The sequence below is a fragment of the Eubalaena glacialis genome, chromosome 1 (genome assembly GCF_028564815.1).
Source record: "Eubalaena glacialis isolate mEubGla1 chromosome 1, mEubGla1.1.hap2.+ XY, whole genome shotgun sequence".
Taxonomy (NCBI): domain Eukaryota; kingdom Metazoa; phylum Chordata; class Mammalia; order Artiodactyla; family Balaenidae; genus Eubalaena; species Eubalaena glacialis.
This window is the reverse complement of record NC_083716.1, coordinates 207,946,200-207,959,527: the sequence shown is the minus strand read 5'-3', so window position 1 is coordinate 207,959,527 and position 13,328 is coordinate 207,946,200. Positions and strand designations below refer to the sequence as shown.

At 35.5% G+C, this 13,328-nt stretch overlaps 1 protein-coding gene across 1 annotated transcript in view; it reads right to left on the bottom strand.

The window, feature by feature from the left end:
- LOC133100155 (cytochrome P450 20A1) overlaps positions 1-13,328 on the bottom strand; it is a 63,123-nt gene that overhangs the window by 9,981 nt on the left and 39,814 nt on the right. The window contains exons 9-11 of the mRNA XM_061204139.1: positions 10,820-10,940; positions 6,511-6,622; positions 5,276-5,340 (exon numbers count right to left, since the gene is read on the bottom strand). Of these exons, the coding sequence (XP_061060122.1) occupies positions 5,276-5,340; positions 6,511-6,622; positions 10,820-10,940 (298 nt within the window). The remainder of the gene's footprint in view (positions 1-5,275; positions 5,341-6,510; positions 6,623-10,819; positions 10,941-13,328) is intronic.

The following is a 13,328-nucleotide window of genomic DNA, read 5'->3' as shown; positions in this document are numbered from 1 at the left end:
TGGATGTCTGTTTCTTTTCCCAGGGAAGTTTTCAGCCATTATTTCTTTGAATATACTTTCTTTGTCCCTTTCTCTCTCTCTTCTCCTTCTTGGACATCTATAATGTGTATATTGGACTACCCGATGATATCCCATAAGTCCCTTAAGCTATCTTCACTCTTTTTCATTTTTCTTTTTGCTCCTCTGATGAATTCCACTGCCCTGCCTTTAAATCTGCTGATCCTGTCTTCCGCTTCATCTAATCTGCTGTTAAACCCCTGTAATGAATTTTTCAATTCAGTTACTGTATTCTTAAGCTCTGTGATTTCTGTTTGGTACATTTTTATATTTTCTATCTCTTCACTGAAATTATCATCTTGTTCATGCATTGCTCTCCTGACCTTCGTGAGCAATCTTTATGACCATTATATTGAATTCTTTCATTAGGTACATCACTTATCTCCATTTCATTAAGATCAGTTTCTGGAAATTTATCTTGCTCTTTTGTTTGGAACATAGTCCCCTGTTTCTACATTTTCCATGACTCCTTGTGTTGGTTTCTTTATATCAGATAAAACATTCTTCTACTTTATAATGCACTGTGAAAACTTTGAAAAAATGTCATTACTCCGCACCTTGGAACTGAGCACTTGTACAGGATGGAACATCTGTCAGCAGATCTCAGAAAACTGGAAGCAAAGATTTTTCTTAGGTTTAAGGTTCGTAGGCCTGGTATTGTTCCTCAGAAGGCATTTCATAAGCCTCACTGTCAGGATCCAAGGGCATATCTTCCAGAATTCCTTCCTGGGGGGCTCCTTCTTCACTCGGGCTAATATGAAGGTGTCAGCAGGGCTGCACTTCTTTCTGGAGGTTCTAGAGTAGATATCATTTCCTTGTGTGTTCCAGCTTCCTATGTTTGCCCACACTCCTTGGCATATGGCTTTTCACGGAAAGCCAGCAATGGCTTTTCCAGTCTTTCTCCAGTGTCATCACTTTACAGCAGACTATTTTATCTAATAAAATAGACTGCTGTCACAGTCTTGTGTAGGAGATGAAGCTCATTAATTAGCCCAGCCTGACTTCCTGGTTGCCTCTTAAACCTCTGCGATTGTCCAACCCGCTGTCTTTGTTCACAGTTGCTCCCAGTAGTTGAGGGTATGTCATGACCTGTCAGTGTCCAAAAGGAGAGGATCACAGTCAACACCTATACACAGGCTGATTAGAAGATGGACTGCCAGAAAACAGGTAAGGATGCATGTAGTCAAACTGCTTCCAAGGAGAAACTGGGAGATGGACATTTTTATCTGCTCCCTCTGTGCTGAGCCTGGGTGTACAGCCATAGGGGGTGTTCCTGCACCCATTTAAAAACTGTTTGTTTCTTTACTATAATCTTGTGGAACTTGTAAATGCAAGTCCCATAAGCTATCACAGCTGGGTGATGGGGGCCTGTCCCCTGGGTGGCAGATATAAAAGCTGGACTGCTAGATGTGTGGACAAGCGCCTTCCTGGGAGATACCTGCAAGCTGGATTTATTGTTGGAGTAAAGTTGGGGGGAGAAGGTGAGGAAAGTACCCATCAGCTCTTCTGGGGTCCGGAAGATCACAGTCAACACCTAGATGGTGGTAATTAGAAGCCAGACCCTCAGCCAACAGCTTGTGAGGTATGTAGTCAAACTCCTTCCAGAGAAAGACTGGGAGATGGGCATTTTTGCCTGCTCCCTCTGCACTGAAAGGTGGGGGCTAACCACAAATACCTCCATGCCTATTAACATATGCTTCTTTGTTGCTATAGTCCCGTAGGACTTATGGATGCAAGATGTACTAGCTATCAGAGCTATGAGATTTAGGGCATATCCCTCCCTCACATGGCAGCCATAAAAGTTGGGACACTAGATGTCTCTGCAAGGGAGATGCTGGCGACTTGGTTTTATTGTTGGAGTGAACCAGAAGGAGAAGGTTGGGGGTGTGTCCACTGACTCCCCCAGGCTCCAGGGAGGATCACAGCCAGTATACCCAGACGCATGCCAATTAGAAGCTGGACCTTCAGGCAGCAGCTTGTAAAGCATGTAGTCAACCTCCTTCAGAGAAAGACTGGGAGACAGGCATTTTTTGCTGTTCCCTCTATGCTGAGCCCTATGGGGACAGCCATGATGAATGCTTGTGCTCACACTATGCTCCCATTAAGAACTGCTTCTTTGTTTGCTACAGTCCTGTGGGACTCATGAATGCAAGCCCAGATGGCTTTCGGAGGTAGATGTTTTAGGAGCCCACTCCTCAGGTGGGAGTCTTTAAAGCCAGGGCACTAAATGTGTGGTCCAAAGCCTTCAATCCTCAGGGAGAAGCTGGGACTTGGGGGTTCCCTCCTGACTGTATGGCACTGGGCTGGGGGTGGGGTTTATGGCAAGAATGTGTCTCAGTCTTTCCTGTTTCAATGTGGGTATTTTCTCATTTGCCCAATGTGTAGGAGTCACTTAGCTAGCTCCTGGATTTTTCTCAGAGGGAATTGCTCCATGTGTAGCTGTACATTCAATGCATCTGTGTGAGGAAGGAAATTCAGAAGCCTGCTATGTCACTATCTTGGTCCCAGTCCATACTGAGGTTTTGAATGGTTGTCTTCATTCTTTTTTTTTTTTTTAATTTTACTTATTTTTGGCTGCATTGGGTCTGTGTTGCTGCACGCGGGCTTTCTCTACTTGCAGCGAGTGGCAGCTACTCTCCGTTGCAGTGTGCGGGCTTCTCATTGCAGTGGCTTCTCTTGTTGCGGAGCATGGGCTCTAGGCACGCAGGCTTCATAGTTGCAGCACGTGGCTTCAGTAGTTGTGGCTCGCGGGCTCTAGAGCACAGGCTCAGTAGTTGTGGCACACAGGCTTAGCTGCTCCATGGCATGTGGGATCTTCCTGGACCAGGGATCAAACCCATGTCCCCTGCATTGGCAGGCAGATTCTTAACCACTGCGCCACCAGGGAAGTCCTGTCTTCATTCTTTTCAGTTGAGAATTCTATTTCAGTCTGGGTTTTTAAAGTTGATAATATTTCATTATTTGGTATAGAGTAATATTTACATTATGATCCATTTAAATCATAGAATTTGACCCAGGGTTTCTTCCTCTGAGACACTGCCAATACAATAACAGTAATAATGTATTTCCATGTATTTATTTCTGTAAATAAATCATATCTAGACATTTTTCTATAGGGAGAATAAGGTAATGTCAGCTACTCACTCAAAAAAAAACTTATAAAAACCACAATGAAATATCACCACATACCTATTAGAACAATTAAAATAAAAAATAGTGACAATAGTTAATGCTATTGAGGCTGCAGAGAAGCTTAATCTCTCAAAACACTGCTGCTAAGAATCTGAGAAAAATAGCCTGGCAGTTTCTTGCAAAATTAATTATGCACTAACCACATAACCCAGCAATCGTACTCTTGGGCATTTATCCTAAAAAATGAAACCCTATGTTCACACAAAACTTGTACACAGATGTTTATAACAGCTTTATTCTTAAAAGCAAAATACTGCAAACAAACCAAATGTCCTTCAGTGGGTTAAAGTTGAACAAACCCTGCACATCCATACGATAGAATACTACTCAGCCATAAAAAGATATGCAACATCCTTTGTTGACCTCAAGAGCATTAAATATAGTGAAAAAAGTCAACCTCTTCATCTTCCTCTGTGTGACACATATTTAAACTGTAATTAATCAATTATCTCTACAGGGTCTATCTCAGTCTACGAACATTTTTGCTACTGTGAATTAGTCTCTCAAGGATCCTCTCAAGGTGCTGACACAAATCAATCTCTGGACTTTTCACAAGGGATGGGTGATGAGCTGCACAACCTAAGAAAGCTTTTCCTTGGTATACAACATTATTAATAATATTTCTTAAGTTTGACTGCATTTGATTCGTAAAAATGATTTCCACACTTTAGCATATATTCCTTTCAGTATTTTCAATCTGTAATCTAGATTCTCTGAGTGCTTTGAGGATAGGAATAGTGTCAAAAGTTCCAGCAAAGTTCTTATGCTTTTCACATTACGCCTAAAGTTTATCAAAAACTTGGCATTTTTCCACGTGAAATTTTTTTAAGGTTTTAAAATTTGAAATTTTAATTTTTTATAATTATAAGCATACTTTTTTTAAACCAATGTATATCTTTAATTTTGCTATAAAAGCCCCTTGGAATATAAAATTTACTTAATTTTTACAGAAGATTTTGAAGGACTGCTATTTCATTTATTAATAGATTCCCCTTTAATGTCATTGTAATATTAAAAACTAAAATGATAGGAACACTTAAAATGTCCCATCCTTATATTCCATAAGTAGGTTTTTCTACTACTTCAACCATACCATCAACTCTGTCCCCTGCGTTTCACACAGCTCTTAGTCCCAATCAACTCAACGTATAACCTTCTTCCAGGGCAGTAAATCTTAACCCATTTCTTTAAGGCGGATTTACCAGATGCCTACCTAGGAGGCAAACAATATCAGCTTTATTCTTCACCTTTTCCCTCCCTTGCTGTTCTCACACATAGCAATATACACACAACACCTATTTTCTGCATTCGACTAAAGAGCTTAATAATTGAGACCAAAAGAAGGAAAACAAAGAAACTGCACAACCAATACCCACTTACCAGGGCTTCCCTGGTGGTGCAGTGGTTGAGAATCTGCCTGCCATTGCAGGGGACATGGGTTCGAGACCTGGTACGGGAAGATCCCACATGCTGCGGAGCAACTAAGCCTGTGCGCCACAACTACTGAGTCTGTGCTCTAGAGCCCGCGAGCCACAACTACCGAGCTCGCGTGTCACAACTACTGAAGCCCACATGCCTAGAGCCCATGCTCCGCAACAAAAGAAACCACTGTAATGAGAAGCCCGCGCACCAGAACAAAGAGTAGCCCCCACTCGCCACAACTAGAGAAAGCCCGCGTGCAGCAACAAAGACCCAACACAGCCAAAAATAAAATTAATTAATTTAAAAATACCCACTTATCAGTAAAAGAACTCCAAAATACCATTGAAATTAAAGAATAATTGTAGAGATTAAGTAATTAAATACATCTTAGGATAGAAGTGGTAATAGGAGAGACAAAGGGTAGCAGACAGTAGATTCATGAAAGAAAAAGCAGTGAGCAGAAGATACACAGGGAAGGCAGTGGCTTCCTTTTGTTATATGCCTGTTACATATTGAATTTTCTCCTCAAAACTTAAAAAGGAACACAAAACATGCAAACACATAAAAATCAATAATTGCAAAGACAATGACAGAAATTTCATACTTGTATGGTGATGGCCAAGTACTGGGATCCTGAAGCACCACTCCAAGGGCATAAAGGACAAGGGTCTGCAAAAAAAAAATTACTCTAGCTATTCAAGGTCTAACAGAGACAAAATGATGCCCAGAAAGCCAACTTATCTAAATGCTCTTTTAATATAGATAGTGAATACAAAATAAAAATATAAAATAATAGAAGAAAACACAGGCCATTATTTTGGTGATCTCATAGTGGGAAGGATGAGCATGTCACAAAATATGGAAGCCATAAAGGAATAACAGACTTCACTCTATGAAAATTTAAAACCCGCATCCAGTAAAAATAAAACAAAAAACACACCATAAAAAAAAAAAGTAGAAGATAAATAACATACAGGAAAAAAAATGTGCCATATAAGTGACAGAATTAATATGTATAATATACAAAAAGACATATAAACTCATTAGAAAGAAGTTAAAGGAAATACAAACTGTTAATATATATATGAAAAGCTGTTCAGTCTCTCCAATGATCAGGGGAAAGCAAATTAAGAGACAATTTTTCATATAAGATTCATAAATCCAGATGTGGTAAGAATATGGAGAGGAAAAGCATTCTCATAAACTGTTGCTCAAAGTATAAATTGCCTTTTAGAGGGCAATTTAAATTTTACACACATGTGCTGTTTGGCCCCAAAACTCCTTTTCTAAGGCTCTCCCAATACCAGTACAAGTATACAGTTTGTAATAATGAAAAAAATTAATGTCAATCTAAATTTCCATCAATGGGGACTGCTTAAATAAATTATGGTACATTCATACAATGCAATACTATGCATCCATTAAAAATAATGAGTTGGATCCATAGAAAGTGCCAGTTGTATCAATTGCCACGGTACACTCAATAAAAGAAGAAAATTAAAGTACAATATAAAGAGTACTCTTTCACATATGAATTTGGTTTCTAAAATACATACGTATACATGTATATACACACACAGAGTAATACACATATACAGAAAAAGACCTACAAAATAAACACTAAACTATTCACAGTAGTACCTGTGGAGAAAGGAGCCTTTCTTTTATATTGTTTGAACTTTAAAACAAGCACATATTATTTTGTCATTTAAAACATTTGTCTTTGATTTAACAATAGGTAACATATATTGGACACTTTAAACAATAAAATTTAAAAACACACACTAACAGAGTTGAAAAGAATAACTGAATGGGTTAAGTACACCAAATGTTTCCTACCTCCCTAGGAATGATAAATTTGTCAATCTTTCCTTCAATATCTTGAAGCCGGGCAGAAACTGGGGTCAGTCTGGCAGTCCGAACAGTTTCACAAAGCACTTGCCGACAATACCTGTTTTAAAAAAATTTTTTTTGAAGATCTTTATTTTGGGAGAGGCAGTTTGAAATGTATATACATTTTAAAGTGTCATTCAACAATTTTCATAACCTTCCTAATTTGAAATAGTCATATCATAATTCTTATTTGCTTAAAATACATTATATTTTAGAGGTATATAAAGTCCAGGTGAGTAAGGATTTAAACAAATAAAAACAACTTTAAAAGTACCAGAAGAAAACTTGAAACAATATTTTTAAAATTTTTGAGTAGAAACGTCTTTTATTTTTAATAAAGGATTTAATAAAAATTTTAATAAAAGACGTTTCTACTTAAAAATTATAAAAATACTGAAACAATGAAGGATACCATAAAGAAAAACACAAATATTGAATGATATGACTATGGAAGTTTTTTTTTTCATACTTGCAATCATCATAAGTAAAATTAAAAGCTAAGTAGGAAAAATATTTACAGTAAATATATCCTTAATGCATCAAAGCTCTTTAAAAATTCATAATTAAAATGATCAAACACCCCAATAGAAATATGGACAGAAAATATAAAAAAGCAATCCATAAAAAAAAGAAAAAATGCAAATGGCCTGGAAACCTAAGAAATGATACTCAACCTCATTAACAATGGAAAGATTGCCAATCAAAGCAAATTTTTTTTACCTGCCAGATTAGCAAAGATGAACAAGAGTACTGTCACAGACAAACACTAACAAAAAATAAGGAAAAGGTTCTGGTATAATGTTATAAGTCATAATTCTAGTTATTACTTTAAAATATATATCTCAGAAATAACTAAATTTCCTTGTCAATTGCATTATTATGAACTTTCATCAAATCTTTAAAAAAAAAATAAGGAAAAGGACATTCATATTCAGTTGGTGGAAATATAAATTGGTACAACCTTTCTGAAGGATAACTTGGCAATATATATGAAAATATGAAGTGTGCCTCCCAATGAGAATAAAAGCTAAAATGTATTGAAATCTTGCTATGAGAGTTCTGTTAAATACTTTCTTATGCAGTATCTCATTTAATCCTTATAAGAAACTCATGGATGCTATTATTTTTTAATTTTACAGATTTTAAAAATGAGGCAATTGTTTAAGAGTGCACAGCAGGTAAGTGGTATTGGTAGGATTCAAACCCAAGTCTGTTACTCCATAGCCCCTAATCGTAAACACTACACTATTGCATATACTCTTAAATAATAATCTCACACAATGCAATACTATGCATCCATTAAAAATAACGAGTTGGATCCATAGTAAATGCCAGTTGAACCTTATTAATAGAAATAATCAGAAATATCAGCAAAGATTTAAGCATAGGAATGCTGATTTTTGTAATTTCTAAAAGCAACAAAAACAACAGGAAACATCCTTTCCTCTTTGAACAAATATTTTTTGGGTACCTACTACATTAGAAGCACTGCATTAGATATTGAGCTACAACAGTGAACAAGACAGATACCCTCAAAGAATTTCAAAGTCTACTTGGCAGGGGAAGGGACGGAGGAAGGGACATCAAGAATGAACAATTAAAAAGGCACAGTATATTAAAAACGTAAATACAAAAAAAAAAAAGGCACAGTATAAAATAAATGTAGTTTATCATATGTAAATTATACTTCAATAGAGTTGATTAAAAAGATGGATGGCAAAGAAGTCAATGTCAGATCTCCTCAGCTTAGTTTACCATGGCTGTTCTGCACAACCAGTTGAGTGTATTCCTAGAAACACGGCTTCTTATTTAGGGTGCTACAGTCAGGAAGGCTTTGAAATTACTAGTGGAGCTGCTCCATTCCAGAAATTTCTCTGATTGTTCTTTTTATTGACATCTGTTCTGGTTTCAGTGAATGCAATAGCTCGCAAATTATCTGATGATATTAATTGGAATTTTATAATAGTTCTCTCCAGCCTCTCTTTAACCTCTATTTCCTCTGTGCCCATAAAGATAAGTAAAAGAAGTTAAAAAAAAAAAAAAAAAGGGCACAGTAACTGTTATGATAAAGGAAGTTCAGGGTGTTAGGGAACACATGGCAAGAGCACCTAACTAGAGAAAGGACTTTGCAGAGAAATAAACACTTAGGCTGAGACCTGCAGAAAAAACTGGAGTTAGCTAGAGGAGACAGAAAGAGAAAATCTCGACAAAAGCCAGAAGATAAAAAAGAGTGCTTTACATTTGAAGAAACAAAAGAATTTCAGCACAGCTGAATCCAAGGGTATGAAGAGACACAAGTAATGAGATAAGGTGGGAGAGGAATGCAAGGCCTAGCTCCTGAAATGCCTTATAAGCTAAGCTGGTGAGTTAGGGCAACCAGAAGTCACTGAAGCATGTTAAGTCGGGGAGTCTGATCAGATATGACTCCCCAGATACAGAAAGATGACAACCACAGTGATTCTCAACTTTGGCTACAGATTAGAATCACCTGAGAAGCTTCTGAAAATTTCTGATGCCCAGAGATTGTTGGTTTGGGATTGGTCACAGGTTATGTGTATTTTTAAAGTAGCTGAAGCGATTACAGTGTACAGTCACAGGCTCCAACAGCAATCTGGAGAATGCACAGGAGGGAAGCAAATCCAAGGCTGTTGAAATATCCCAGACAAGTTGATGGTGCTCTAGGCAGTGGGGACAATGGAAAGAACTAAAACTAAACTTCCAACTAAATGTTGTTTGGAAAGTAAAATCAACAGAACTTAGTCACTGATTGGATGTGGAGTTACTACGTATAGAAACGCTGTCCACAGCACATTTAAAGAAAAAATGGAATTTACAGAAGTTACATGTTTTGTATTTTTAAATGGTTTTAATTTTTTTGTGTTAAATACATATGTATATATGCATAGAAAAAGTCTGGAAAAACAATACAGATAGTTAACAATTATTATCTGTTTTACAAAGGACATTCACCTTCCACTTCATACACTTCTGTATTATAAAAACTTCAAAAAACAAGCATGTGGGAGGGAAGGAGATGTAACAGGGAAGAGATATGGGGATATATGTATATGTATAGCTGATTCACTTTGTTATAAAGCAGAAACTAACACACCATTGTAAAGCAATTATACTCCAATAAAGATGTTAAAAATAATTAATTAATCAATTAAAAAAAACAAGTATGTATTACTTTTAAAATTGTAATAAATAAAGCTGCCTACATTTTAAAGAATTGGTAACAAAAGTCTCCCTGTGAAACCCATAGCTTTGAGTTCTTTCCAATGGCTGTATCCCTATCTTCTTTTCTATAGTTGAAAGATGATCCAAGGTAAGGTTGCTTGCTACCCAGTCTCAGACTTCCAACCCCCTAAGAAGTCACAGCTGCTATTTTTTAAAATCTTTTTAATTAAGGTATCACTTACATATAAAAAAAGTATCTATTTTACCTGTACAGTTTGATGAATTTTAGTAATTGTATATAATTGTGTGAACACAACCACAAGAAAGATATAGAGCATTTCCCTCACCCTAAAAAACTTTCCTCATGCTCCTTTGTAATTGATCCCCTCCCCATTTCTGGCCCCAGACAACCACTGATCTACTTTCTATCACAATAGTTTTGCTTTTTCTAGAATTTCACCTAAATGAAACGTATTGTAGGCAGTTTTTGTGTTTGATTTTTTTTTACTTAGCATAAAGAGATTTATCCGTGTTGTTGTGTGTACTGATATTGTGTTACTTTTCATTACTTGGTAACATTTCCTTGCATGGATATAACACAATTTATCTATTCACCAGTTGATGAACATTTGGACTACTTCCAGTTTTTGCTATTATAAATAGTATTACTATAAATGTTTGCATACAGGTCTCTGTGTGGACATATGTTTTCATTTCTCTCAGGTAAATGCCTAGGAAAACTGTTGGGTCATATGGTATGTTTAACTTCATAAGATCCTGCCACACTGTTTTCTAACAGAACTGTACCATTCTGCATTTGTACCAACAAGGTGTGGATGTTCCACTTATTAGATATCACTGATACTATTTTATACAGGCTCATGTAAAGGTTTCCCAAAACTACCTTAAGATTTTAAAAAGCAAGTTAAGTTATCCATTAAAATCTGTATGTAAATACTTTTAAGTCCTGTAAAAATATATAGCTTTCCTAGATATTAGCATTAGCTTTAAATTAGATAAACCAATTCAAATTTACCCTTTAATGATCTCCTCTTTCCTTTTATTGTGTTCTTACCTGAGCTCCTCAATTTTCTCTGGAGTTACAGGTCCCTTCCCAAAAACTTGGTCTATCTCTTCATATAGTTTTTTCTGAACTTCTTCATAGGTGGTTAAAAAACAGACTGCCCAGGTGCACACTAAGCGAAAATTTATATTAATAACAATGAAAGCAGCTAATTCACAGTTTGGGTGCAGAATAAGAAACAATTTTTTTATTTTTTGGTATTTTCCTTTTTTTCTGATACAGAAGATACATAAATGCTACCAAAAGATAAAACAAGATTGTTCACAAGATTTGTACTTCACTGAACAGAACATGAATATTTACAGAATATTCCCAAAAAGAGATAGTGAAATCTAGATTTCTTTCTTAAAACTGGCAAGTAATCAAAGGCACTTAATACATTTTACCTTAGGTAAAATAGTAATGATAATAAATAAACTTCACATCTGGGGAAGTGTTAAATGTTGATAACTGTGATGAACTGTTTGGTTCAATCGACCTTGTAAAATCAAAAAATTGATTTATCAATTTCCTCAGGAGCCTTAATTAAATGATTCATACAAATCAAAGTAGCAGGAGATTTACTTACAAATCATTACTCTAAATTTTTACTTGTAAAGGTAGATACACGGTTCAAGAACTGAGACTGATTATTGCTTAGGACAGTGGTTCTCAAAACTCTTCTGGGAGGTGGCTGATGGCACAACCCCACCATCCACAGATCCTGACTCAGTAGGTTTAGGGTGTGGTCCAGGGATCTATATTTCTAACACATACCACAATTATTTTGATGAACACCAACATTGGAAGATCACTAGCTTATGGCTTACTTTTGCTTAAAATGGCTATGGATTATAATCACTGGGGAAATCAAAAGGTAAGAAAATTAATTACATGATGAACATAAAACAGAGGAAACAGAGTAGTTATATTCCCTTTAGGAATCCACTGGGATTACAACTGTTCAAATGGAACCATCCAGACACATAACATCTCTTTCCCTAGATTATGCTTGATATGACTCTATGTACAGCTCCACTTTTTCTATGTCAAGTACTTCTTAAAATGCATTTAATAATTTCTACTTCTGCTTATTAATTATCTCTTTCCTGAGCTAAAGGGCTGGCTTAAATTTATCTCAAAGTTAATTTTTTTAAATGTTTGCCTAAGTCACTTATTATCCAATTCCAATGCCTAGAAAATACATAATTCACTTTCTGCACTAAATATTATTATCAATAAAATCAACAGCTACCTCATGCTCAATTATTTTGATAATTTACTCACATCCAGAGTTCATAAAAGGCATAGGAGTAGCGGACCTTAACTTTTTCCAACATATGTTTCTTTATTATGGCTTTTGAGTGAACTGCAGAATTTCTATTTCACAAATGATATGAAAACTTACGCGGACAGTGTACAATATGTACATGTATGCAATTTTACAACAATATGTAGTAATATATAATATTGAAAGATTTAGCACAAGGATTTGCATACAGTAGGCACTCATATACACTGATTGACTTGATTATCACTTAAAATTAATTTAACTGTATAAGCTTAATAACCTCAAACATTGGTTCTTTTGTACAACTCTATTAAAGAGTATGACAGGGGGATAGCTTTAAAATGGGATTTTAAGCCACTTAATGTTCTTTAATTATAATATTGAATCAAGACACCATTTTATAGTTGAAAGATACCTTGGAGGTCACCCTTATTTTAGAAAAGGAAAGAAATGCAGAGTTCAGTATCTTGCTCTAGGCTAAGACTTGCTAAGTCGCAGAGGAGGGACTTTAATTAAGGCTTCCTGCCGATCTTAACTCTCAAAATTTCAGAGGTGCCTTAAAAAATAACCAACCCACATGCAAAGAAACAGCAATACTCTGAAAATTCCCCCTAAAAACTTCAAAAAAGATTAAAATATTAAATCAACCTTGGAAATGGTCACTTTTTATGGTATCCAGAGTACAACTGATTCAGATTTTTTGAATGTCTTCAGCAAAGATATATTTTAATGTAATAAATTTTTAAACAAGTATTTAAAAGGTTTGATACATTATTTTTGACACATGCTTACCTAAATTCCATTTAATCTATAATATCTGGACATGTCTAGATATCAAAAATTTTACAAAGAAGAAATACAGGAAATTTACATTTATACTCATCCTTTTAAAAATTTTCTTAAACAGAAAGAGTTGTGAATGAAATCCTTCAAGTTAACATAAATTCTTTAGATTTTAAACTGATGTTTTAATACCTCCTTTAGCATTTTATGTCAGTATATTTTTATGGATTTTTATGGATATACAAATTTTTACAAATACTGTATAAACAAATGGTAGTCTGATAAACTAAAAACCAGTAAGGAAACTAGAAATATATCACCCATTTTAGAATTTTAAATAATAATCACCTTCAATTCCACCAAGAGAAGAGTTCTTTTTAAATCATGATTTCTGTGGACTATATCCTCTGTTGGTAGATCTTAATAATAGCAGACTAGATTGAAGTC